A 25,993-nucleotide genomic window follows, 5' to 3' on the forward strand; every position below is an offset into this window, starting at 1 on the left:
GAACCGAAGGTCCAGAATATTTACGATGTCTCCTTCCGTTCCCTTTTTTCCCCTATCCTTTCAATACGTTGAAAATATATCCTAAACTTTAGACATTGAAACATACTTGGGTGCATTAAAACACATTATTAGACCATAACATAAATAAATCGGTGTTTTGAGCGATTCTAATACACAGTGATGAATTTACATGGTCTCTGKCGCCATCTAGCGACAAATGACAGTGAACAGCTAAAGGACGCTTGCTAACTAGCATAGGCACTTTTGCAGCAGGAACGTTGGGTAAAGTACTTCCGGTAGGTCATGGAATCGCATGTAGAAGGTACGTTTTGATACTGAACTTTTCAGTTGTTATTTTATTTCCATTTACCACATTACATATTTCGCCTAGAAATAACATACTTTATTTGTTGCCGATAAAACTAAGTACAGCTCCACAACGTGGATATTCGAGAGAGGCCAAGACAAGAGGAAGCAGTAATCAACCATCTTTATTCTGCTAGCACCAACCATAACAAGAAAAGAGAGGATCTTAGTGTGGCTGTAGTTTGCCATATATTGTATGTTTCTTAGCTACTTGTTAAAGACCGGATTCATATTTTGGAATATAGCAAGATAAAGCTTGGAAACACGACTCGTTCACCCACGGCACACCTGGAKGTTTATGATTAGTAGACTGGCTATATTATATATTTTTTCATGTTTCCAACAGGTTTACCTTCCCCTAATCCCCCACCGCCAACCCAAGAGGGTAGACCAACAGCTTCAGATGTAAATAACGACAGCAGTAGTACCACGAATTCGAAGAAGAGGAAAATAAACCGTTCTGAGAGGGAAGACATTGATTCAATATCGTCATCTCCTAAAACCCACAGTTCCTCTTCGTCCTCCACTTCGCAACAAATCCAGAAGAAGTTGAGGTTCGGAGATTCAGTAGATTTCATAGGACTGGATGTGAAAATGGCTGAGGAGTCGTCATCTGCATCGTGTTCTAACAACACGAAAACAGTTTTTYTGGCTGGGGTTGTTGGGCATCATGCAAACGGGCTGACGAAAACTGCAGGCTCCACTACCTTCTCCAACAGCAAACCTGGAGCTGCAAAGAAACTAGTAATCAAGAACTTTAAAGGTAGTATATTCAAAACATTCAAGTGGTGCATGCAGTATTCACATTAGTCCCTTCTAGTGAAAGTTTCTACTAAAATGGTGMTAATTACTTTGCCTAAAATTATATCTGCTTTAGTCTGGCTAATCTAGCTATGCACGTTTAAAGTGAATATGTGAGTCAGTAAAATTCACAATGATACACTTTTTAAATGCCTGACATGATGCAGCTCATTTGTCTGGATRTTGTTATAGTTAGATATGTTGTCTTAAACTAATTATGTTTTAAATTAACTGTAGTACAGTTGAAAGGACACAACAGAAAATGACCATTCTCACACGGTTTCCCGCAAATTTTCTTCACAGAAAAACCCAAATTGCCAGAGAACTACACACACGAGACCTGGCAAAAACTAAAGGAGGCGGTCGAGGCCATTCAAAACAGCACTTCAATCAAGTACAATCTTGAGGAACTCTACCAGGTACCAGACAATTCTGCACCTGCCTCATTTCCCTTCAGAACAGCCCTGGGTCATGTTCGTTAGGCACCAAACAGAAGAAAACACACTGACAGTTTTCGTTTTCCATTGCTAAACGTTTTGTGCTTTGTGCCCTGATGAATACGACCCTGTGGTTGTGGTTATTATTATGATTGGCCACAGATGGGAAGTCTTCATCCTCCCCTGTGAGTTTCATGACCTTGGCTTCTTATTCAAGCCCTGTGATTTAGCAGTTGGTAAGCTAAACACAGTCCGAACAATCTCTCCTTTTTTTTTCACCATGTCTTTAGGCCAGTATCTTGTGAAAGAGCTTGACAATAATTCACGTGATATGTCTGCACAATTTAATAGCTGTGTTTGGTTATGGGATGTTTRGATTATATGACGTGAGTGTAGTCTTCTGTAGGATATGACATGCATAGATAATCAGTGTTTTAGCCCTAAAATGCAATAAACTTGATAGTGCTTATCTTTTTGTTGTTTAGGCTGTCGAGAACCTCTGCTCCCATAAGATATCTGCSAGGCTCTACAAACAGCTGCGGGTGGTTTGTGAAGACCACATCAAGGCACAAATCGATCAATTCAGAGAATATCCTTTTCTGTGTGCAAACAGGTGGTACTACAAAGATAACATGTTTAATACAGTTCAATATATGTTTAGACATTGTTCAGTACTTGATCACTCAATGTAGGCTGTTATGATAAGTMATTATTTTATATTTGAACTACAGGAACTCAAATCATGTCATTATAMAGTTTGATATTGAATGCATGTGTTTTTTTGTAGTTTTACATTTTTTATAMATTTATTTTGGTTGGTATTTTCTCCCCAATTTCGATCTTGTCTCTTYGCTGCAACTCCCCAACGGGCTCAGGAGTCGAAGGTCAAGTCATGCKCCYTCCGAAACATGACCCTCCAAACTGTGCTTCTTAACACCTGTCTGCTTAACCCGGAAGCCAGCTGCACCAATGTGTTGGAGGAAACGCTGTTCAACTGACGACCGAAGTCAGCCTTTCTTTTACCTTTATTTAACTAGGCAAGTCAGTTAAGAATAAATTCATATTTACAATGACGGCCTACACCGGCCAAACCCGGACGACAGTGGGCCAATTGTGCGCCGCCCTATGGGACTCCTGATCACGGCCGGTTGTGACACAGCCTGGGATCGAACCCGGCTCGCCTTAGAACCCGCCTTAGACTGCTGCGCCACTCAGGAGGCCCTTGAATGCATGTCTTTTAAATCATATGTACCTGCTACATCCTTGACTCTGTGCTCACGGATGTACTGGACAGTACCCTCTTCCTGAAGAAAATAGACAACTGTTGGCAAGATCACTGTAGACAAATGGTATGGCTTTATGACTCTTCGACAGGATATCATTTTATAGGTGTTATTCAATGAATTTACAATGAATATGATTGAGAGTATACATGATTTCTTTACTTAAAAWTCTTATTTTTTGTAAAAYATYTTTTACAGATCATGATTAGAAGTATATTTTTGTTCTTGGACCGCACCTATGTTTTACAAAACTCAATGCTCCCATCAATCTGGTGAGTTGCTCTTCCTCAAATAAACATTCTGTGTAGTAAACATTGATAATGTCATCTCTAGCCATATTATGTCAATAGTCATTGGTTATGGTTATTATTTATATCACCCCTGTTCTCTTCAGGGACATGGGCCTAGAGTTGTTTAGGTTTTACATAATCAGCGACCTGAAGGTCCAGAGCAAGACCATCTACGGCATCCTGCTGCTCATCGAGAGGGAGCGCAGCGGMGAGACCATCGACCGCAGCCTGCTCCGGAGCCTACTGAGCATGCTCTCTGACCTGCAGGTATGGCTCTGCCCCTTCACACAGGCATGGGGAAAGTCTACTCAGTGGATATCTTGTTCTATTGGCCTGGTCCAGAATCACCCCTTAGCCCCTACCCACTAAGCACTTGTGTAGATCTGAAAGGATTGGAATGGTGGTTTATACCGGACCATGCAATTGGTTCTTTGGTTCCAATTCATTGTACTACTCCACATTCAATACTGCCATACAGTAATACAAACACTGCTGTGTCTATGAATTTGTTCTTGATTGACTTGCCYAGTTAAATAAAGTGAAATAAATACAAGTCTGACAAAGCAAAGGGTGTTTGTCAGTTGTTATTTGCAATCAGCAGCACCTGCATCTGGATTCGAGTTGATGTGATCTCAGCTCYGCCACTTGAGAAATGGCTTTAATGACACCCAATGTTCTCCCCTGTCCTGTCAGATTTATCAGGACTCCTTTGAGCAGCGCTTTCTGGAGGAGACTAATCGGCTGTATGCTGCTGAGGGACAGAGACTGATGCAGGAGAGAGAGGTGATTTATCCCTCCAGGAAGCGCAACACCGCTAACTGTCTGAGTCTGACTGGAGGCAGCATTTTGATAGTCTGGTCCCATATCTGTTTGTACTGTATAGCCAAAAATGACAATGATCATAGGAGTTGGTAAGATCTGTTATTGCTCTCTTGCCAACTTCTATGATCTTCACATTACTATTATATTACTCCACTGTTGGTGCTAGAAACAGGCATTTCACTCCACCTGCGATAACTTCTGCAAATCRAAACTTTGATTTGATTTTACTCATTATGTAATGTTTGGCTATACAGCACAAATCGATCTGGGACCAGGTCTGTTTGCCATTTGAGTCTTGAGTCAACTTAGTTACTATAGTTGCTGCTGGTAAAAAAAAAGATTTGAACTACTTTGTTATTTTGGATTGATATGATATGTGGGGTGATTTTACATATACTAGATTGTTGTTTCACCCTGTAAGGATAGGCTACTGTTTGGCTTCGTATCACAAATGACTAATGTCTCTTCAGGTCCCAGAGTATCTCCATCACGTCAACAAACGCTTAGAGGAGGAAGCGGACAGAGTCATCACGTATCTAGACCAGAGCACACAGTGAGTATTTTTTTTTTACTTGATTGGATCACTTTTAGAATACAAGGGGTTAGTCTTCCAAAAGCCCATGAGTATTGTGGTCCTCTGTTTTAAGTTCTACATTTGACGCAATGAATGTTTGATTTGCTGCTGCCTTGGCACCGGTCTCAACAGGATCTACCGGTGTACATATAAAGGATGAAAAGAGAGCGATTGACTCCTCATTTTCTCCCTCTTTTTATTTTCTTCAGAAAACCTCTCATTGCCACTGTGGAGAAGCAACTACTGGGTGAACATCTCACTTCAACTCTACAGAAAGGTATATATCAGAAACTACCGACTTGACACACTGGGACATTTATTTGCTTTACAATCATGACAGTTTAACAGTGTAAAAATAKCAATGTTATTGTCATCACATGAGGACATCAAATATATATATATTTTTTTTTAAACAAAGATGGACTGTTATTGTTTAGTACCATGAACAATAATTGCTATTTTTCCATCTCCAGGCTTGAATCACCTGCTAGATGAGAACAGAATCCAGGACTTGTGTCTTCTCTATCAGCTTTTCAGTCGCGTGAGAGGGGGCGTGCTAGTCCTCCTACAGCATTGGATCGAGTACATCAAGGTATGCTTGAAAAGATCAATGATCAAAAAAGATCATTTTGGAGGTGTGGGGACACTTCCTTCCAAGTACAAAACAGTAGAAAAATTGGATCATTAATTTGTACAGTATATTGGGGCAGCGGTCTAAGGGACTGCAACTCAGTGCTTGAGGYGTCACTACAGACACCCTAGTTYGATTCCAGGCTGTATCATAACCCGCCATGATTGGGAGTCCCATAGGGCAGCTCACAATTGGCCCAGCATCGTCCGGGTTTGGCCGGTGTAGGCAGTCATTGTATATAAGAATTTGTTCTTAACTGACTTGCCTAGTTAAAAAAAAAAAGTGACCCTTGACACCTCTACGAACCTCTCACAGGCCTTTGGAAGTACGATCGTCATTAACCCTGAGAAGGACAAGACCATGGTACAGGAGCTCCTGGACTTCAAGGACAAGGTGGACCACATCATCGACATCTGCTTCATAAAGAACGAGAAGTTTGTCAATGCCATGAAGGAGGCTTTTGAGACCTTCATCAACAAGAGACCAAACAAACCTGCTGAGCTCATAGGTTGGTATTGCRTGATGATCATCTTATGAATGTAATCTTGGTTCCATGAAGGAAGGAAACTAGATCTAGTGCTATCGCTATGGGAGAAATTATGACACGACTACGTAAAATGACAAAGAGAGCTCCCCTTTTTCATCATGTCTTCATTCATAATGTTTGTGTGTATTATGCTCCTGTCAGTTTAAAGCTACCTTATAAAGCTATTAAGCAAAACTTATTTTCCAGATTTTCATAAGTGAACTACAAAAAATGTAAATAAATGTAAATGTAAATAAAACAACACACATGGTTATATTTTGTAGCAAAACACGTGGATTCAAAGCTTAGGGCGGGTAACAAGGAGGCGACGGACGAGGAGCTGGAGAAGATGTTGGACAAGATCATGATCATCTTCCGATTCATTTATGGTAATGTAGTCCCATATATTCAGCCAACCATCTAATTAACTCTCTCCTCTTTGACAGGTCTCTTAGAAGTCTGTCTTTGTACTTGAACTTTATATTTCCCTTTTGGATTCTTGAATAGGCAAAGATGTTTTTGAGGCCTTYTACAAGAAAGATCTGGCCAAGAGGTTGCTGGTGGGAAAGAGTGCCTCYGTGGATGCTGAGAAGTCTATGCTGTCGAAACTGAAACATGGTCAGTGTGTTCCCCATCAGACCTGGGTTCAAATAGTATACATTTTCTATCAAATGGCTGYGCTTGATTGACTGATGCAATGGAACCAATGGAATAGTCCCATAATTGCAACACCAACCCTACCCGTCTGACACTCGAGGCAGGCTCAATCAAACGCTCGAAATAATATAAATATTTCTAATAGTATTGAGCCAAGGTCTGCCCCATACAATCATCCACCACTGTCTACATCAGAACACACCACTGCCATTTAGCTACTACTATAAACTATACAAATACAACTCTTAACAAACAACTATGAAGCATGTGATACTGAATGAGACCAGTAACTCGTAATCTTGGTCCTTTCTTTAGAATGTGGAGCAGCATTCACCAGCAAGCTGGAAGGCATGTTCAAGGACATGGAGCTTTCCAAGGACATCATGGTGCAGTTCAAACAGGTMCGTACACATGCTTCTGGAATAGGAAAGACCATCGGTAGTGATATCTCAGTTGTAGGGCAACAATATCAAATACATTACGCAGTCAGCTATAGATATGTAAGGGGGGAAAAGCTTGTAGTTGTAGACATCAAAATAACTTGAAATATTAACCTATGTATTTTTTTCCTACCTTTTCTCTATTACATGCAGTGTCAAAACATCCCTGGTAACATTGAGCTGACGGTGAACATCCTCACCATGGGMTACTGGCCCACCTACATCCCAATGGAGGTCCATCTGCCCGCAGAGGTTACAAATATCGAACCTTTCAGGCTCTTTTGTTTTATKACCTGATATGTAATACATTTGGTTGGTATMCCAAGTGGCACCCTGTTCCCTTTATAGTGCTGTACTTTTGACCAGGGCCCATAGGACTCAAAAGTAGTACACTATATTGGGAATTGGTTTATTATAAAAAGCAAAAATGTTGATGCAAAAAAAAATGTAATCATTGAAATTACAAAGGTGTAGAATATTAGGTTTCTATATTGTGTAAAATCACTACCTATTGACATGCATTACATGGAAATTTGTACACTGTTTCTTTAAGAACATCAATTTTGTGAGCGATGACATCCGGAGAAAGCTATCCCTTTTCTCTTTCTTTCTGTGCCCCCAAATGTTTGGATATACTGGTGAAGTTAACAAGTTGTTAACTAGCTAGCTAATGAGGCAACATGACTGAATGAGGTGTAAACAAATGCCCCCCCCGAGTGGTTTTGGAAAGGCCATCAACATGGTTTATGAATGTAAAACGAGGCCCGTCAATCCACGATAGGAAGAAAAAAACAAATCTGTGCTCGCTTTTTTTTCCCTCTAGGGCACTCAGAAACAACGGTACAGCAAAGGCTAATCATCACCTCAATTATTATCTAGGTCATAATTTTTTTATAGACATGTCCTCAATGTTTATTGTTTAACACTTCTGCCCCTCTTGTCCAGATGGTGCGACTGCAGGAGATTTTCAAGACGTTTTACCTGGGCAAGCACAGCGGCAGGAAGCTACAGTGGCAGTCGACGTTAGGCCATTGTGTTTTAAAAGCTGAATTTAAAGAGGTAGCTACCCATCTTTTGAATGATGTTTCACTCATTTACACTGAACAAAAATATAAATCCAACATACRACAATTTCAAAGATTTTACTGAGTTACAGTTCATATAAGGAAACGTGACTGTGAATACAAATATGCAACTGTTGGTCACAGATACCTTAAGAAAAAGGTAGGGGCGTGGATCAGAAAACCGGTCAGTATCTTGTGTGACCACCATTTGCCTCATGAAGTGCGACACATCTCTTCCGCATAGAGTTGATCAGGCTGGTTGTGGCCTATGGAATATTGTCCCACTCCTCTTCAATGGCTGTGCGAAGTTGGCTGGATATTRGCGGGAACTGGAACGCGCTGTCATACACGTTGATCCAGAGCATCCCAAACATGCTCAATAGGTGACATGTCTGGTGAGTATGCAGGCCATGGAAGAACTGGGACATTTTCAGCCTCCAGGAATTGTGTACAGATCCTTGCGACATGGGGCCGTGCATTATATTGCTGAAACATGAAGTGGTGTCAGTGGATGAATGGCACGACAATGGGCCTCAGGATCTCGTCATGGTTCTCTGTGCATTCAAATTGCCATCGATAAAATGTAATTGTGTTCGTTGTCCGTAGCTTATGCCTGCCCATACCATAACCCCACGGCCGCCATGGTTCACAACGTTCAGCGAACCACTCGCCAACCTAACGCCATACACGTTATCCGCCATCTGGCCTAGTACTGTTGAAACCGGGATTCATCTGTGAAGAGCACACTTCTCCAGCGTGCCACTGGCCATCGAAGGTGAGCATTTGCCTACTGAAGTCCGTTACGATGCCAAACTACGGTCAGGTCAAGACCCTGGTGAGGACTATGAGCTGAGCTTCCCTGAGACTGTTTCTGACAGTTTGTGTAGAAATTCTTTGGTTGTGCAAACCCACGGTTTCATCAGCTGTCCAGGTAGCTGGTCTCAGACAATCCCGCAGGTGAAAAAGCTGGATGTGGAGGTCCTGGGCAGGCGTGGTTACACRKGGTCTGCATTGAGAACGGTTGGACGTACTGCCAAATTCTCTAAAACGACATCGGAGGCAGCTTATGGTAGAGAAAAGAACATTAGGTTATCTGCAAACAGCTCTGGTGGACATTSCTGCAGTCAACATGCCAATTGCTTGCTCCCTCATCTCACATCTGTGGCATTGTGTTGTGTGATACAACTGCACATTTTAGTGACCTTTTATTGCCCTCAGCACAAGGTGCACCTATGTAATGATCATGCAGTTTAATCAGCTTCTTGACATGCCACACCTGTCAGCTGGATGGATAATCTTGGCAAAGGAGAAATGCTCACTAACAGATGTAAACAAATTTGCACAAGATGTAAACAAATTTGCACAAGATGTTAGCGAAATAAGGTTTTTGTGCGTATGGAACATTTTATTTCAGCTCATGAAACATGGGACCAACACTCTACATGTTACATTGTTTTTGTTCAGTGTAGTATGTTTAGGCAGAATGTTTTTCCACATAAAAAAAAATAAACGTTCGTATCCCTGTCTTGTTTGTTGTTTCCGAAATAGGGCAAAAAAGAGCTTCAGGTGTCCCTGTTTCAGACGCTAGTGCTGCTCATGTTCAACGAAGGAGAGGAACTCACCTTGGAGGAGATCAAGCTAGCTACAGGAATAGGTTTGTATGATCACAATGTAGCACATTCTGCTGAATTTCTCAGTCATCACACAAATCATAATGGATCAAATATAGCAGTCATCTTGAAGTTGATCAATTTATTTTCAGAGATTTTGCTTAAACAGTAGAAATTATCAATATCATCTTTTGATGTGAGAACCACAATCTTTTGCCTAGTCCTTTTGGATTGAGTTTGTGTTGACCTAAAGTGGGATGTGCGTGCATATGTACAGTGCCAATAGAAAGTATTCACACCCCTTGACTTTAAAAAATAAATTTGTTACAGCCTGAATTTTAAAATTGATTAAATTGAGATTTTCTGTCACTGGCCTACACACAATACCCCATAATGTCAAAATTGAATTATATTTTTTGAAGTTCTTACAAATTAATTAAAAATGAAAAGCTGAAATGTCTAGAGTCAAGAAGTATTCAACCGCTTTGTTATGGCATGCCTAAATATGTTCAAGAGTAAAAATGTGCTTAACAAGTCACATAAGTTGCATGGTCTGACTCTGTGTGAAATAATAGTGTTTAACATAATTTTTGAATGACAACCTGATCTCTGTACCCCATACTTACAATTATCTGTAAGATCACTCAGTCGAGTAATGAATTTCAAACRCAGATTCAACCACAAATACAAGGGAGGTTTTCCAATGCCTCACAAAGGGTACCTAAAAATGTGTTTTAAAAAAGCAGACATTTTAATTATCTTTTTGAGTATGGTGAAGTTATGCATTACACTTTGGAGGGTGTATCAATACACCCGGTCTCTACAAAGATACAGGAGTCTTTCCTAACTTAGTTGCCAGAGAAGAAGGAAACCGCTCAGAGATTTCACCATGAGGCCAATGGTGACTTTAAAACATTTGGAGTTTAATGGCTGTCATAGTAGAAAAACTGAGGATGGATCAACAACATTGTAGTTATTCCACAATACTAACCTAAAAGACACAGTGAAAAGAAGGAAGCCTGTACAGAATACAAATATCACGAAACATGCATCCTGTTTGTAACAAGGCACGAAAGTAATACTGCTATAAAAAAAAAATGGAAAAGCAAATAACTTTTTGTCCTGAATACAGTCTTATGTTTGGGGCAAATCCAATACAACACGTTACTGAATATCACTCTTCATATTTTCAAACATAGTGGTGGTTGCATCATGTTATGGGTATGCTTGTAATCGTTAAGGGCTGGGGAGTTTTTTTTTTGTTGTTGATAAAAATGAAATGGATTGTAGCTAAGCACAGGCAAAATCCTAGAGGAAAACCTGGTTGTCTGCTTTCCACTAGACATTGGGAGATGAATTTACCTTTCAGCAGAACAATAACCTAAAACACAAGGCCAAATCTACACTGGAGTTGCTTACCAAGAAGAAAGTAAGTGTTCCTGAGCGCGCCAAGTTAGACTTTTGACTTAAATCTACTTAAAAATCTATGGCAAGACCTGAAGATGGTCAACAACCAATTTGACAGAGCTTGAAGAATTGTGCAAATATTGCACAATCCAGAAAGACTAACAGCTGTAATCGCTGCCAAAGGTGCTTATATAAAGTATTGACTCAGAAGAGTGAATACTTATGTAAATGAGAGATTTCTGTATTTCAAGTAAATATGCTAAAATATCTAAACACGTTTTCACATTATCATTATGGGGTATTGTAATCCATTTTGAATTTGGGCTGAAGCACAACAAAATGTAGAATAAGTCAAGGGTATGAATACTTTCTGAAGGCACTGTGTGTATGTGCAGAGGACGGCGAGCTGCGACGGACCCTGCAGTCGTTGGCGTGTGGCAAGGCACGGGTCATCCACAAAGTCCCCAAGAGCAAAGATGTGGAGGACGGAGACAAGTTCTCCTGCAACGATGACTTCAAACACAAACTCTTCAGGATCAAGATCAACCAGATCCAGATGAAAGAAACGGTAAATTCTCTCACTCACAGCAGGGTTGTGTTCGTTAGGATAATTGTTTTTCAAAGGTTTTTATTGGACTGCAGTTTTATTTTWTTTTATTTTTTTTGAACAGGTCCAGGTAGCCCCTACCTGTTCCAGTTTTGGTGCATTTCAAATAGGAATTTGAGTGCCAGTCTAGTCTAGTTGTAGCACTGATGGTACAGAGCTAGCCAATGCCTGCTARGCAGGTGTTCAAATACCAAGTCTGTCACTCTCCACTATATGTTCCCACTTTATCAGTCTCCTCCAATAGTTAGGTTTCCATTCAATTGGCAACAGGTTTTCATGCGAATATTCTAATATCCACATGAAYACAATTTTCCCACCAGAGATGTTACCATCAAATTGAGTCGTTGTGGATAAGTCTGTGCGTGATGACGTAGTGCACATAAAAATTACTTTGGCCGTCAGTCAAACTGTGTTTCCTCCACATTGGTGTGGCTGACTTCCGTGATAAGAAGTAGGGCGGCCATGTCGTGACCTTTTTTATCCAACATTTCACTCGCATAAGAAGGTTGGATGGAAACCTGGTTACTGGTTTATTTTTATCGTCTATAAAGCAGRAAAAAACTAGGGAAAAGTGAATATTAGCCACTTATTCATTTGGTGAATTGTCCTTGGTAGGTGGAAGAGCAAGCCAGCACCACGGAACGAGTCTACCAGGACCGGCAGTATCAGATCGACGCCGCCATCGTCCGGATCATGAAGATGAGGAARACTCTGAGCCATAATCTCTTGGTGTCGGAAGTGTACAACCAACTCAAGTTCCCCGTCAAGGTGAGTAAACGGGGAACAAACATGTTTGAAACACATGACCTTGTGTGCAAGAAGATAACTATTCACTCGGGTGAGGTTCCCAAACGCTTTGTTGCTAATGTGGTATTTTATTTATCTTGATGACCCAAACTGACTGTCCAACAGAGTGCATTYGGGAAAAGTATTCAGACCCCTTGACTTTTTCAACATTTTGTTACGTTACAGCCTTATTCTAAAATTGATTAAATAAAAACAATTAATCAATCTACACACAATACCCCATAATGACAAAGTGGAAAACCTTTTATTTTTTGCAAATGTATAATAAATACTTATTTACATAAGTATTCAGACCCTTTGCTATGAGACTCAAAATTKAGCTCAGGTGCATCCTGTTTCCATTGATCAGCCTTGAGATGTTTCTACAACTTGATTGGAGTCCACCTGTGATTCATTCAATTGATCGGACATGATTTGGAAAGGCACACACCTGTCTCTATAATGTCCCACAGTTGGCAGTGCATGTCAGAGCAAAAACCAAGCCACGAGGTCGAAGGAATTGTCCATAGAGCTTCGAGACAGGATTTTGTCGAGGCACATATCTGGGTAAGGGTAGCAAACAAATTCTGCAGCATTGAAGGTCCCCAAGAATGCGGTGGCCTCCATCATTCTTAAATGGAAGAAGATTGGAACCACCAAGACTCTTCCTAGAGCTGACTGCCCGGCCAAACTAAGCAATCGGTGGAGAAGGGCCTTTGTCAGGGTGGTGACCAAGAACCCAATGGTCACTCTGACAGAGCTCCAGAGTCTTCTGTGGAGATGGGAGAGCCTTCCAGAAGGACAACCATTTCTGCAGAACTCCACCCATCAAGCCTTTATGGTAGAATGGCCAGATGGAAGCCACTCCTCRGTAAAAGGCAGCCTGCTTGGAGTTTGCCAACAGGCACTTAAAGGACTCCGACCATGAGAAACAASATTMTCTGGTCTGATGAAACCAAGATTGAACACTCTGGCCTGAATACCAAGCGTCACGTCAGGAGGAAACCTGGCACCATCCCTACGGTGCAGCATGGTGGTGGCAGCATCATACTGTGGGGACTGGGAGACTAGTCAGGATTGAGGGAAAGATGAACGGAGCAAAGTACAGAGATCCTTGATGAAAACCTGCTCAGGACCTCGGACTGGAGCACAGGTTCACCTTCCAACAGGATAATGACCCTAAGCACACAGTCAAGACAATGCAGGAGTGGCTTCGGGACAAGTCTCTGAATTTCCTTGATTGGCACAGCCAGAGCTKTGCAGCGACACTCCCTATCCTACCTGACAGAGCGAGAGGGTATGCAGAGAAGAATGGGAGAACTCCCCAAATACAGGTGTGCCAAGCTTGTAGCGTCATACCCAAGAAGACTCAAGGCTGTAATCACTGCCAAAGGTGCTTCAGCGAAGTACTGAGTAAAGTGTTATGTAATTGTTTGGAGGATATATTGGCACGGGTGTTTCGTCTCGGGMCGCAAACCGTGCMWATATATCCTCCAAACACCGGCTTCGATGGCATTATCACTTTTATAAAATGGGTTACCAATATATTGAAATAATGATTGACATATTTTCATTAATGATATTTTGATGAATTTATTAATAGTTTCATCCTTCCACGACATATAGTCCCAATGCAAATCTAGGGTTGCTACTCAAGCCAGCAGTTTGTTCATTGTATCGGTTAGGTTGCCATAGTCGTGAAGCMTTGAGTTCTATATCTGTGGATGCGACCCAGTTGTTCGTTGTAAATGTTCCGTTGCCAGTTCTTATCCCTTGCTTGTTAGATAATATTGTCACGTCAAACAGTGCAGCCAGAATAATAGCGTAGTGGCTGCTTTTGTGTTTGACCAGTTTTCTATTGAAATTTATTTGTCATAAAAATCATGCTAATTCATGATTTCGACTGGCTGAGAAAAGCTACCTGCCTGTGTCTCGTTCCTACTCCCGACCTGTTCATTACTATGGAAAAGCTGGAGATCAAATTTCAATATTGAAACAATGTTGCAAATATCGGAGAGACAGCAAGGTTTATACAAATCTCTGCTGTTGAAAACCAAAACAAATGGGAGATAATGTCTGGATGCTTCTTACAGTGGAGWTCAAGTTTATAAATTACCTAGCTGGGCTGATGAGACAGTGGATTGCTCAATAGGCATTTCATGGTCATAGACTTAGCCGGCGGTAACTTGTGGAATAGACATCAGCTGGAACATTATTTTAACCAGTCAGCATCCAGGATTAGACCCATCCGTTGTATTAAGATGCATGTAAACTGCACAAGCACTTCATAGTGGACTGTTAATGATGTTTCATGTTTTTCTGTTTGCTAACACTCATCTTCTCAACAGCCTGCTGACCTAAAGAAGAGAATAGAGTCTCTCATTGACAGAGATTACATGGAGCGCGACAAGGAGAACCCCAACCAATACAACTATGTGGCTTAAAGAGGGAGGGATGAAGAAGAGGGGGGATGGTGGTCCAGTCAGGCTGAAGTCTTCTCTGAGCACTCGGGCCCTTGGATGTCAGTGTTAACCTCTTCAAACCAGCGACCGACAACTGAATGGATAGTGCTCTGCGGGACTTTGTCAGGGGCCTGTTTTCCTGTGGACTGCATGCCCATTAAAACAAGAATATCGTCCATTCTTTTCTCAGTGCCGCTCAGTGGGAATTGGACTTAGCTACCTTGGACAAGAAGAAAAACAGACAAACCAATGTTCAGTTCTTTTTTTCTTTTTCTTTTTACAGAGGGGGGGTAGTATTTCTTTTCAAAMGTAGATCTTTGTCCATCGGTGTTCTGCGCCTTGTTTTTAAGTCACTACTTTTTACTTTTAATTCACTCTGTACTATCCCATGCACAAATGTTCAAATGCATATCATTGTTCTTACCATACTACACTTGGAAGAGAGCGAAACAATAAAACTGAAGCTTGTCTCAATAATGCATGTGAGACCCATGAATAAACATTCACAGTAGGGTTTTATTTTTCTGTGGTGGATTTCAGTGTCAGATGTGGGCACCTGCAGCCAAGTCATACGATTCTCCATAGCTATTAGTCTCAAACTACTCCTGTTCATCAACAGCAATCAATGAGACGATTAAGTAGCTAGGCGATATTATGAGGAATTGACAGTACGTGCCAAAAATTGAGCACTTTTCTTATAGGGGTTGTAAATGCTGCTAACCAAACACTAACTTTTACATGTTATATGCATTTAGTTTTCCATTTCACTTTTGCCCTGATTGTTTCAATGTTTGCTTTTTGTATATACAAGACTTTACAAATGCATTGACATTTTAAGCGCAAACAAACTTTGACAGTCACATCGCCTTTAGGTCTTTTTCTTAACTCCTAGAGATGGTCTACTACTAAAAGCACAGCGACATCAGTCACTGTTACCCCTCATGTTTCCAAGTATAATATCTCAATTTACAAGCATTATATTCTTTGTAAGTCCTCTCTGTAAGGCTTATGGCAGGCCTTGCGTTTGGGCATTAATGGAGTTGTTTGAAATCGCAACAGATAAAAATACTTTGTTTATTGAGAAATCATGCTTGACTGGACTTTGCCATGTGTCTGAATAAATTGTTTTCTTGCTTCATATTAAAGTAATTGTCAGTGTTTCTGTTTTTTACCCCCCCATCTTAATTTTCCTAGACATTCTTGCAGTTTCTCTCAATGCAAGGCAAAGTTGACATCCTAATAAATTATGAGAGGATGAAACGCCTTGATGAATCAATTCTGATTTCTCATCGGGACAGATTTGTCTAGTTTAAATTCCATAGATTAATATCGGCATTTTAACACTCCTATTATCAGAGGTACAACAAATGTTTCCCCCCTTTCTTTCACTAACCTCAAAGGCTTATTCATATATTTCCCCAAGARTGAGAGTTTTGCATGCAATATATAATATTGGGTTACCAGCTGGAAATATTTTTTACAAAAAGTAATCCATATCATCACACAATGTAATGTTAAATGTGTTTTCCTCAAGGAGGAAAGAGTAGGGATTGTTTGGGTGATGTGTGTCACAAAATAAGCTGGAACATGATAGGTTACATGTTTTCTATTAATTCCRTAATTTGTCACTTATTGGAGGGGAGTCTATTAATTCCCCGGTGAACCGGGTTAGTGTTGATTGCATTCAATTTGGAACGGTTGTCAATAGTTACCACAGTCACAATTGGTTATATTGTCTTAATTTAAAGTTAGGGTTAGGAATACATTTACCAGTGTGGTTAGGTTTAAAATCACATTTTTAAGTAAGTCAGCGATAAGATGTAGATGCAGAAAGTAAACGGGATTCCCTAAGAACACTACTTCGCCCAAAGTGATTTTCATAGCAAGGTTAAGAAAACATTTTTGCTAACCTTAACCTAATTCTCCTATCCTACGTTAATTCTTTAGTACTGAGTCCAGCACCCAGAGGGGACACCACAAGCTTCTCCCACTTTGCCCGATGGGTGTGGAAGACTCGGCCGATACCGGGGCCACACTCATCAGGATGACTGAGGGGTTCGTACTTCAGGGCTGCAGGTAGCCTAGTGCAGGTAGCCTAGTGGTTATAGCGTTGGGCCAGTAACCGGAAGGTTTGACGCAGTTCATTGAAAAACTTGGGGCACTGAGGAATGTACACTCATCCTGGGCTGCTCTTCGGGTCTGGATTCATATCCAGAGCTTTCAGAACCCAAGAGCGGAGCTCCTGCATATCAGCTGATGAAAAGGGCCCTTCACGCTCAGCCCTCTCTGAGCCATGGTTCGCTGACCCAGATCCGGCCTCAGGGGTCTTTTTGTCTAGGTCGTTACCATTAAAGAAGGAGATAGCATCAGGATCCTGTCTTAAGTCTTCAACGGAGCCTGTCGGGCTGAGAGAGCAGAGCTGCGAAGACAAAGAGGCTGCCTGGGCCTTCAACTCATCCAGAGTAGGTCTCCTGTCCTTGGACTGCTTGGTGGGCGGGCCCGCCACTGAGGAGGGTTGTTTACGCTTGAGTCTGCTCCCAGAGCCTCTAGCATTGGTCTCCTTCATCATAGCTAATTGTGCTTCACATAGGTGTGGGCCAAGAGTAGCACAATACATGCAGCTGAAGGGGGAATCCACAGCCTGAATGGCATGCTCTAAGCCTATGCACATCATACAGGTGGAATGGACATCAGCCAAAGCTAAGCCAGCATTGCATATCGCAGTATGACATGGATAATCTTCTCATTGTCTAGACAGAAACAGAAATACAGACGTCTTATAGAACAGATAATCTGTATAACACCCCATTAATACTATACCAGGTGTAAGTATAAAGTGTTCTGTTCTCAGGGCAATATGTAAATTAAGTAATAATATATTATATGGATATAGACTAGTGTCCAGCTGAAGCTAACAAGCAACAGGTAACGCAGCATGCCAAAGGCACGTTCACACAGATGAGCAGGGACCCTGGGCATCTTTCTTTTGGTGTTTTTCAGGGTCAGTAGAAAKGCCTCTTTAGTGTCCCAAGTTTTCATAACTGTGACCGTAATTGCCTACCGTCTGTAAGCTGTTAGTGTCTTAACAACCGTTCCACAGGTGCGCATGTTCATTAATTGTTTATGGTTCATTGAACAAGCATGGGAAACAGTGTTTAAACCCTTTACAATGAAGATCTGTGAAGTTCTTTGGATTTTTACGAATTATCTTTGAAAGACAGGGTCCTGAAAATGGGACGCTTCTTTTCTTGATGAGTTGATATTCAGTACCTGTCAAAAGTTTGGAAACACCTACTCATTCAAGGGTTTTTCTTTATTTTTACAATTTTCTACGTTGTAGAATAATAGTGAAGACATCAACACTATGAAATAACACATATGGAATCATGTAGTAACCAAAAAAAGTGTTAAACGAATCAAAATATATTTTAGATTCTTCAAAGTAGCCACCCTTTGCCTTGATGACTGCTTTGCACACTCTTGGCATTGTCTCAACCAGCTTCACCTGGAATGCTTTTCCAACAGTCTTGAAGGAGTTCCCACATATGCTGARCACTTGTTGGCTGCTTTTCCTTCACTTTGCAGTCCAACTCATCCCAAACCATCTCAATTGTGTTCAGGTCGGGGGATTGTGGAGGCCAGGTCATCTGATGCAGGACTCCATTGCTCTCCTTCTTGGTCAAATAGCCCTTACACAGCCTGGAGGTGTGTTGGGTCATTGTCCTGTTGAAAAACAAATGATAATCCCACTAAGCGCAAACCAGATGGGATGGCGWATCSCTGCAGAATGCTGTGGTAGCCATGCTGGTTAAATGTGCCTTGAATTCTAAATAAATCATTTGGTTACTACATGATTCCATGTGTTATTTCATAGTTTTGATGTCTTCACTACAATGTAGAAAATAGTAAAAGAAAAACCCTTGAATGAGTAGGTGTGTCCAAACTTTTGACTGGTTCTGTATATTTATACTCYAGATGTCAACAGTGAAGAGGTGACTCCGGGATGCTGGCCTTCTTGGCAGACTTCCTTCTGTCCAGTGTCTGTGTTCTTTTGCCCATCTTAATCTTTTCTTTTTATTGGCCAGTCTGAGATATGGCTTTTTTTTTGCAACCCTGCCTGGAAGGCCAGCATCCCGGAGTTGCCTCTTCACTGTTGACGTTGAGACTGGTGTTTTGCGGGTACTATTTAATGAAGCTGCCAGTTGAGGCATCTGTTTCTCAAACTAGACACTAGTTTGACACTAGTCCTCTTGCTCATTTTTGCACCGGGGACTCCCACTCCTCTTTCTATTCTGGATAGAGCCAGTTTACGCTGTTCTGTGAAGGGAGTAGTACACAGCGTTGTATGAGATCTTCAGTTTCTTGGCAATTTCTTGCATGGAATAGCCTTCATTTCTGAGAACAAGAATAGACTAACGAGTTTCAGAAGAAAGTTCTTTGTTTGTGGCCATTTTGAGCCTGTAATCGAACCCACAAATGCTGAYGCTCCAGATACTCAACTAGTCTAAAGAAGGCCAGTTTTATTGCTTCTTTAATCAGTACAACAGTTTTCAGCTGTGCTAACATAATTGCAAAAGTGTTTTCTTATGATCAATTAGCCTTTTAAAAGGATAAACTTGGATTAGCTAACACAACGTGCCATTGGAACACAGGAGTGATGGTTGCTGATAATGGGCTTCTGTACACCTCTGTAGATATTCCATAAAAAGATCTGCCGTTTCCAGCTACAATAGTCATTTACAACATTAACAATGTCTATACAGTATTTCTGATCAATTTGATGTTATTTTAATGGACAAAAAATTTGCTTTTCTTTCAAAAAGAAGGACATTTCTAAGTGACCCCAAACTTTTAAATGGTAAAGTACATAATGTGCATTTAGACGATTCCAATAGAGTCCCACAGTGGAAGAGTCATAATACCCATAAAACCTAGCGGTCAAACAGGGAAATGGTTCCAATTGTTTTTCCGCCATACATTTGTCAGAGGGAAGTTTTAGAAACACTTAAAATAAGGGCTGTGTTTCGTGTAGGCTTACCCTGGCGTGACGATTCGATAACCATGTAAATCTCTCTCGGACAAGGTAACTTTTATCAATATATTCACCTGTATTTACCACCCACAAATTAAATGCTAATTACCTGCTAATGTGGCTTTCATAAAGAACTACAAATGCCATAACGATCTGGGCGAGACTACCGAATCGACGCAAAGGTAAGAATCTCTGGATTAACTAATGTTAGTTAAATTTAGTAATGAATATATTTTCTACATTTCTTTAAATAGACAGTTCTGTGAACTGTCTTGTGCAAGTTTTAAATTGAAACAAGACTTGTTAGCAAAAGTGACAGCTAGAGACACTTTTGTGCAGGAGCTTGCAGGAATCTGTAGTCTTGCATGATGTCTACTTTGCTGTGGGATAGCGGAAGCTGCAGGTACTGTGATTTGAGCTATTGGATTGGCCAGAGCAGTAGGCATACTTGATTTAGCTCTCTGGATCCACCAGGTAGGCGGAGTTTGTCCCTTCAGATGAAATGGTTGAAAATGGAAAGACTTTGCCTACTTGGTGCGCATGGCAGCTGGATCAAGTGCACCTACCGCCAATGGCGCAAGACAAATTTGAAAAGTCACTATTCGACTTCCATCCATGTCTGAGGACATCAGGAGATGATGTGGAAATCGGCCACTAGGGGGGCAACAGTGAGCGCTGTTRCCTTTAAGTAGGTTTGGTTTTGCTAGGGCGTAGTGGACAGGGATGGCGGGCATCTGCCTCTAATTCCAAAGGTTGCAAGTTTGAATCCAGTGATAGAACGTTTTTTTTTTTTTGCTTTCCCAAACCTTAACCATTAACTTAACCATTCGGAGTTAATGCCTAATCTTAAGATTTCGGCATTAATGCCTAAACTTAACCCGAAACACTTCAAAATTTGATGTTTGAGAAACATGGATGAACGTCTAATTCTGACATAAGACTGTGAGAGCTGGTTGTGATACTAGCCTACTTGAGATTTCATAGCTTTTACAACCATGACCAAAGAGAGACTGTGAAAGGATACAGCAAAAATCTGCTGTTTTATTTTTTATCCCTTTTTATCCCTTTTTATCCCCAATTTCATGGTATCCAATTGATAGTTCCAGTCTTGTCCCATCGCTGTAACTCCCGTACGGACTCGGGAGAGGTGAAGGTCGAGAGCCGTGCGTCCTCTGAAACACGACCCAGCCAAGCCTTCACAGGAGTCGCTAGAGCGCGATGGGACAAGAACATCCCGGCCGGCCAAACCCTCCCCTAACCCGGACGCCGCTGGGCCAATTGTGCGCCGCCCCATGGGTCTCCCAGTCGCGGCCGGCTGCGACAGAGCATGGGCTCAAGCCAGGATCTCTAGTGGCACAGCTACCACTGCAGTGCAGTGCCTTGAACCACTGCGCCACTCGGAAGGCCCAAGATCTGCTGTTTTTATGTGAGTTATGTGAGTGAGTTCATGTTTAAGTTTGTATTCAGCACTGCGAGGGGGCAAAAGGGGGCTTAGCCCCCTCAGTTGAAACTTGTGCCACCGCAGTTTTAGTTTTATGTCCCTATATAAAAATAGCTAAAAATGGTTGAGTGACTGGTTGGCATGAAATGTGTATCTCCTCAGCACTGTATCAGCACCATGGACAGGGCACACCRTGTAGTGTGTGTGTGTATGTTTGTGTGTAGGGGGGCTGTGGAAAGCCACTGGGTGGTTAGGTATGACTCCTTTGAGTTTAAATAAAACACACATCATCTGTGGGAGGCTACGTGAATAACGTAATACATCTGTGCCTGTAATATTTGATCTTGATTTATAAGGACGGGTTAAAGTTTATAGTTGAAGCTGCTTCACTMAACTCTGCCTCACRCCCCATCACTACAGAGTTTAGTTAGCTCCTTAGCTAGCTGTAAAAGGCGTTAGTRTTATTGGCCAATTTAGCTTTWACCARATAATCTGCCACTGCCATGATGGATATCAGAAATCAAACCACCGAGGCCACCGCCAAACCCAGCAGCGATGATGCTGCGGAGCCCTAGCTAGCTCTGCATGAAGAGCTTACCCCCCTTCCCCAAGTGCCACTAGGATAATGGCTCCACAGCCCCTTCCACCTTTGCCTGTTCCTGACGATCTTCGAACATAGGAGCGAGCCCAGGTTAGCCTAGAATCCTACCCTAGTTGTATGTTTTCTGTCCAAAAACTTTCATTTAATAGCGACTGGTTCATCGGAAGAGAGTGGCTGGAATACTGGGTTACTGCAGATTTGGCATTTTGGTTACCAGGTTGAAAGTTCTGTATTGGGTCCAATGCTAACACAGAAAAGGCCTTCATCCAAGACAGGTATACTAAGTGGAAGCATGCTATTGGTTGAACCAAAGGATTCGCTCAGAGCACGCATCAAGCAAGGAGCGTTTGAAATGCACTGCACTGTGGAAAGAAAAACAAGTTATGGGAACTGAGGTGTCAACGCTTGTTAGTTTTTTTTGTGTATTATTTAACCTTTATTTAACTAGGCAAGTCAGTTAAGAAAAAAATCTTATTTACAATGACAGCCTACCAAAAGGCAAAAGGCCTCTTGCGGGGACGAGGGACGGTCAAAAAAAATAAAAATAATATAGGACAAAACACATATCACGACAAGAGAGACAACACTACATAAAGAGAGACCTAAGACAACAACATAGCATGGCAGCAACATGACAACAACATGGCAGCAGCATAACATGGTAGCAGCACAAAACATGGTACAAACATTATTGGGCACAGACAACAGCACGAAGGGCATGAAGGTAGAGACAACAATATATCACACAACTGTCAGTAAGAGTGTCCATGATTGAGTCTTTGAATGAAGAGATTGAGATAAAACAATCMWGTTTGAGTGTTTGTTGTAGCTCGTTCCAGTCGCTAGCTGCAGCGAACTGAAAAGACAAAAGACTATGATCTAAATACCCAGCCAGAAGCACTTTCTACTCCACCCATTCCATTGGTCCCCATGAAATACAGTGTAGACTTATAAATTACATATTGGTTTATAGATCAAAAACTATTCTATAGGGCCTCCCGGGTGGCRCAGTGGTCTAGGGCACTACATCGCAGTGCTAGCTGCGCCACCAGAGTCTCTGGGTTCGCGCCCAGGCTCTGTCGCAGCCTTGTCTCATCGCGCTCCAGCGACTCCTGTGGCGGGCCGGGCGCAGTGCGCGCTAACCAAGGGGGCCAGGTGCACGGTGTTTCCTCCGACACATTGGTGCTGCTGGCTTCCGGGTTGGAGGCKCGCTGTGTTAAGAAGCAGTGCGGCTTGGTTGGGTTGTGCTTCGGAGGACGCGTGGCTTTCGACCTTCGACTCTCCCGAGCCCGTACGGGAGTTGTAGCGATGAGACAAGATAGTAATTACTAGCGATTGGATACCACGAAAATTGGGGAGAAAAGGGATAAATTAAAATAAAATAAAAAACTATTCTATGTTCGATGTTAAGTGGTGTTGGGAGTACTCCGTTGAATCTATATCGTGGACAAAAGTTTTGAGATCACACAAATATTAATTTTCACAAAGTCTGCTGCCTCAGTTTGTTATGATGGCAATTTGCATATACTCCAGAATGTTATGAAGAGTGATCAGATGAATTGCAATTAATTGCAAAGTCCCTCTTTGGCATGCAATGAAAAACTGAATCCCCAAAAACATTCCACTGCATTTCAGCCCTGCCACAAAAGGACCAGCTGACATCATGTCAGTGATTCTCTCGTTAACACAGGTGGTGAGTGTTGACAAGGACAAGGCTGGAGATCACTCTGTCATGCTGATTGAGTTCGAATAACAGACTGGAAGCTTCAAAAGGAGGGTGGTGCTTGGAATCATTGTTCTTCCTCTTTCATCCATGGTTACCTGCAGAGACACGTGCCGTCATCATTGCTTTGAACAAAAGGGCTCGGGGAACCACCAGTACAGAGCTTGCTCAGGAATGGCAGCAGGCAGGTTGAGTGCATCTGCACGCACAGTGAGGCAAAGACTTTGGAGGATGGCCTTGTGTCAAGAAGGGCAGCAAAGAAGCCACTTCTCTCCAGGAAAAACATCAGGACAGACTGATATTCTGCAAAATGTACAGGATTGGGACTGCTGAGGACTGGGATAAAGTCATTTTCTCTGATGAATCCCCTTTCCAATTGTGGGGCATTCGTAAAAAAGCTTATCCGTAGAAGAAAGGTGAGCGCTACCATCAGTCCTGTGATGCCATCAGTAAAGCATCCTGAGACCATTCATGTTTGGGTTGCTTCTCAGCCAAGGGAGTGTGCTCACTCACAATTTTGCCTAAGAACACAGCCATGAATAAAGAATGGTAAAACACATCCTCCGAAGCAACTTTCCCCAACTATCCAGGAACAGTTTGGTGACGAACAATGCCTTTTCCAGCATGATGGAGCACCTTCTGATAATAAGTGGCTCGGGGAACAAAACGTCGATATTTTGGGTCCATGGCCAGGAAACTCCCCAGACCTTAATCCCATTGAGAAACTTGTGGTCAATCCTCAAGAGCGGGTGGACAAACAAACCCACAAATTCTGACAAACTCCAAGCATTGATTAGCAGGAATGGGCTGCCACCAGTCAGGATGTGGCCCAGAAGTTAATTGACAGCAATCCAGTGCGGATTGCAGAGGTCTTGAAAAAAGAAGGGTCAACACTGCAAATTTGACTCTTTGCATCAACTTCATGTAATTGTCAATAAAAGCCTTTGACACTTATGAAATGCTTGTAATTATACTTCAGTATTCCATAGTAACATCTGACAAAAATATCTAAAGACACTGAAGCACAAACATTTTTGTTGAAAATTTATATTTGTGTCATTCTCAAAACTTTTGGCCACGACTGTATATATGGTGTTATTTCATGGGGGACTAAGGTTTAAATACCCAGCACCACTTTCTACTCTACCCACTCCATTCACTGCAATGCAATACATTGTAGGCCTATAAATTACATCTTGGTTTATAGATCAAAAACTATTCTATGAGCCAATGTAAAAGTGGTGTTTGGAGTACTCAGTAGGGTCTGTAGAATCTATATATTGTGTTATTTCATGGGGGACTGAGGTTTAAATACCCGGCAACACTTTCTACTCCATTGGTCCAAATGCAATACATTGTATGCCTATACATTTCATATTGGCTTGTATAGAAAAATATATATTCTATGTGCAGAAATTAAAGTTTGGGTGGGAGTACTCAGTACGGTCTGTAGAAACCACCTTCAAATGGCCCGGTGATATCCAAGGTCCTGAAGGCAATGCCTATATTCACACTAAGCTATCAACACTCAAAGACAAACACATGGCAAAACTTTTTGTCAAAACACATTTTTTATTTATTTACAATTTAAACGTAATGAATATCAACCAGGCTATAGGTACAGTCACTTCAGTCACCAATTTTACAAAATGAGTCAGTTAAAATTCATGGTCAAACACACTCTAGGATACATTCATTCGTCGGTTCCCCATTTTATGAAATGTTTAGGCAAAAAATGTATGGTCTAACACACTCTATGATACCTACATTCAGTGATTTCAATCCCTCATTGAATATATTAATTAAATTAGTGATGGGCACCGATATGGAAAATATATATATCGATATCAGTTGCCTTTTATCAGACCTCAGGATAAGACCCAGATGCAGACAGTTCTAAATATTAAATATTTATTTACAAAACAGGGGGCAGGCAAATCAAATCAAATCAAATTTTATTTGTCACATACACATGGTTAGCAGATGTTAATGCGAGTGTAGCGAAATGCTTGTGCTTCTAGTTCCGACAATGCAGTAATAACCAACACGTAATCTAACCTAACAATTCCACAACTACTACCTTATACACACAAGTGTAAAGGGATAAAGAATATGTACATAAAGATATATGAATGAGTGATGGTACAGAACGGCATAGGCAAGATGCAGTAGATGGTATAGAGTACAGTATATACATATACATATGAGATGAGTAATGTAGGGTATGTAAACATTATATTAAGTGGCATTGTTTAAAGTGGCTAGTGGTACATTTTTACATAATTTCCATCAATTCCCATTTTTAAAGTGGCTGGAGTTGAGTCAGTATCTTGGCAGCGGCCGCTAAATGTTAGTGGTGGCTGTTTAACAGTCTGATGGCCTTGAGATAGAAGCTGTTTTTCAGTCTCTCGGTCCCTGCTTTGATGCACCTGT

The 25,993-nt window shown here is 41.5% G+C and overlaps 1 protein-coding gene across 1 annotated transcript; it reads left to right on the top strand.

Moving 5' to 3' along the window:
- Positions 1-217: 217 nt before the first annotated feature.
- cul4b (cullin 4B) lies at positions 218-15,908 on the top strand. The gene is made up of 21 exons (XM_023992786.2): positions 218-322; positions 713-1,129; positions 1,471-1,586; positions 2,090-2,193; positions 2,884-2,953; positions 3,086-3,159; positions 3,282-3,444; positions 3,871-3,960; positions 4,470-4,552; positions 4,783-4,850; positions 5,047-5,165; positions 5,520-5,712; positions 6,015-6,119; positions 6,238-6,348; positions 6,703-6,788; positions 6,981-7,079; positions 7,773-7,886; positions 9,440-9,545; positions 11,304-11,476; positions 12,131-12,283; positions 14,650-15,908. Exons 1-21 carry the CDS (start codon positions 304-306, stop codon positions 14,743-14,745), a joined length of 2,559 nt encoding a protein of 852 aa, XP_023848554.1. The 5' UTR covers positions 218-303; the 3' UTR covers positions 14,746-15,908.
- Positions 15,909-25,993: the final 10,085 nt, after the last annotated feature.

Source organism: Salvelinus sp. IW2-2015, linkage group LG8 (assembly GCF_002910315.2).
Source record: "Salvelinus sp. IW2-2015 linkage group LG8, ASM291031v2, whole genome shotgun sequence".
Lineage (NCBI taxonomy): Eukaryota > Metazoa > Chordata > Actinopteri > Salmoniformes > Salmonidae > Salvelinus > Salvelinus sp. IW2-2015.